At 40.3% G+C, this 1,990-nt stretch overlaps 1 protein-coding gene across 1 annotated transcript in view; it reads left to right on the top strand.

Annotated features, from left to right (window-relative positions):
• Window positions 1-1,990, top strand: part of TMPRSS11A (transmembrane protease, serine 11A) — a 43,992-nt gene that overhangs the window by 30,860 nt on the left and 11,142 nt on the right. Inside the window, exons 7-8 of the mRNA XM_015565786.1 lie at window positions 845-849; window positions 1,792-1,820. Coding sequence (XP_015421272.1) covers window positions 845-849; window positions 1,792-1,820 — 34 coding nt within the window. The remainder of the gene's footprint in view (window positions 1-844; window positions 850-1,791; window positions 1,821-1,990) is intronic.

Here is a 1,990-nt window from a genome sequence, read left to right as displayed (position 1 = left end):
AAATCCTTGGAGAGAAAGCTGCACTCGCTCTGACCGAAGCCAGACAGTCCCTCTTCTCCCGTTTGAGTCTCGGTCCCTAGCGACTCGCCCGGATCTGGGGCTCAGAGTCTGCGACTCCCTCCCGATTGAAAACGCCAACCGCGCCCTCTGCGCCAGCCCGCTCCGCGCACTCCGCACCTCAGAATTTGACTTCAGCACTGCGCTTCCTCTGAGTGTCCGTATGCGTTACTCTTTCCTCCTAGTTGTAGGACTTCCACTCAGCCAGCATTCCTGTGGTTCTGGATGATGTCCGTTCCGTCTTTTAGTTTCACTTTTGAAGTGGTTGTTCGAGGCAGCAAACTCCGGCGTTAACCTATGCCGCCATCTTGGTTCCTGTCTGTCTGTTATCCACTTTTCTAATTTTTAAATGCTATCAAATATTCTTTCTGCTGAGAAATAAAATGAGGAAATGAGATGGAGAAGAGATAGATTTCATTATCTGTAACTGACCTATAAAATTTGCTTAATATATCTTACCTTTATGGTTGACAGCAGCTCCACTTGTTTATTTTATATCAGTGTAACCAAATTTTTGAAAGATTTTATAAAAGTGGTGATGAATTTGAGCAAAGCTGTTCATGCATTCATCTATGTGTCTTGCAAACACACCATACTACACATTTTAATTAATTAATTAATTCCCTCGCTCACTCAACAAATATCATTTTAATATCTACTAAGTGCCAGGAAGTGAATATCATTGTGAATGAGACACAATACTGCTTCTAAAATTAAGAGTTTGAAGTTAGGGGAAGACATAAGTAAATCAGGAAATATTAAAATGGTGTGATAAATGCTATGACAGAGAAAGTGCACACTGCTATGAGAGTCAATCAGAGAGTTAGCTAACCTCATCTTGTGGAGTCAGAACATGATCTGAGACAGAAAAGAGGAGAGACCATGAAACAAATGACAAGTAGGATGGGTGTCCTGGCCGGGAAAGTAGTGTGTAAACATGTCTTCTGGAAAGAAAGGACATGGTCATGTCTTGCAATTGCAAAGCATCAGTGTGGCTGGAACACAGATTGGGGATTGAAGGTATCAGAAAGAGGCATGATTAATAGTGACCAAAGACCAGAATCCTGCTGACACATTTTGACTTTATTTGGAGGGCAGTGAAAAATCACAAAATTGCTTTACTCAGATCAGAAAGATCACTCAGTTTCAATGTGGAGAACAGATTGGAGGGGCAAGACTAGAGGCAGGGAGATAAACTGGGACACTGTAGAAGTCTTCTAGATGAGAAAAATGGTGAACTAGAGCAATGGCAGAGTGATGGAGATTTTTGAAATGACTGGCCACAGTTGGAGTGTAATCAATGCCAGTAAAATCAGTTTTCTTTTTTGATACCTAATTAGTTAGAACAAAAAGTGAAGCTAGTTTATTTTCCTTATTATCACCATAAAGGGGCTAATAAAGGAGGCTGATTCTTAGCAGGAACCCTAAGCAGCAGACTAATCTTTGATCTGATGCATACAACAGAGTGCACACTTATTTCCACCAATAGTGAATGTGATGTTTGTGTGGAAACATGGAACTCCATCCTGAAAGTGAGAGACTGGTCACGATACATTACCTCATGCACACTTTAAGAACTGGCCACTCAGAAAAATATAAAGAAGAAGGAGCTCCAACAAATAGGACATTACTTGTCTGGTCAGTCGATTCACAAAACTACAATTGTGATTTAGATTACATTAAAAGAAATGCAGAACCCAGAATCAATGAGATATCAGACTCTTTGTTGGTCAGATCTTGCCTAGAATAGTGAATTCTGTCCTGGACAATATACTTAAAAAGAACTTGACAAAACAAAATGCTCTTACTGGTAGAGTAGAAGCGAGTCCTTGGTGATAAAGAAAGGAGCTGGTATATCCATACAGTCTTGTCACTCAAAGCATAGTTAGTAGACCAGAAGCATTGACATAACTACAGAATTTGTTAAAAATGA

Source organism: Myotis davidii, unplaced genomic scaffold (assembly GCF_000327345.1).
Source record: "Myotis davidii unplaced genomic scaffold, ASM32734v1 scaffold31, whole genome shotgun sequence".
NCBI lineage: Eukaryota > Metazoa > Chordata > Mammalia > Chiroptera > Vespertilionidae > Myotis > Myotis davidii.
This window is presented reverse-complemented; position numbering and strand designations above follow the sequence as displayed.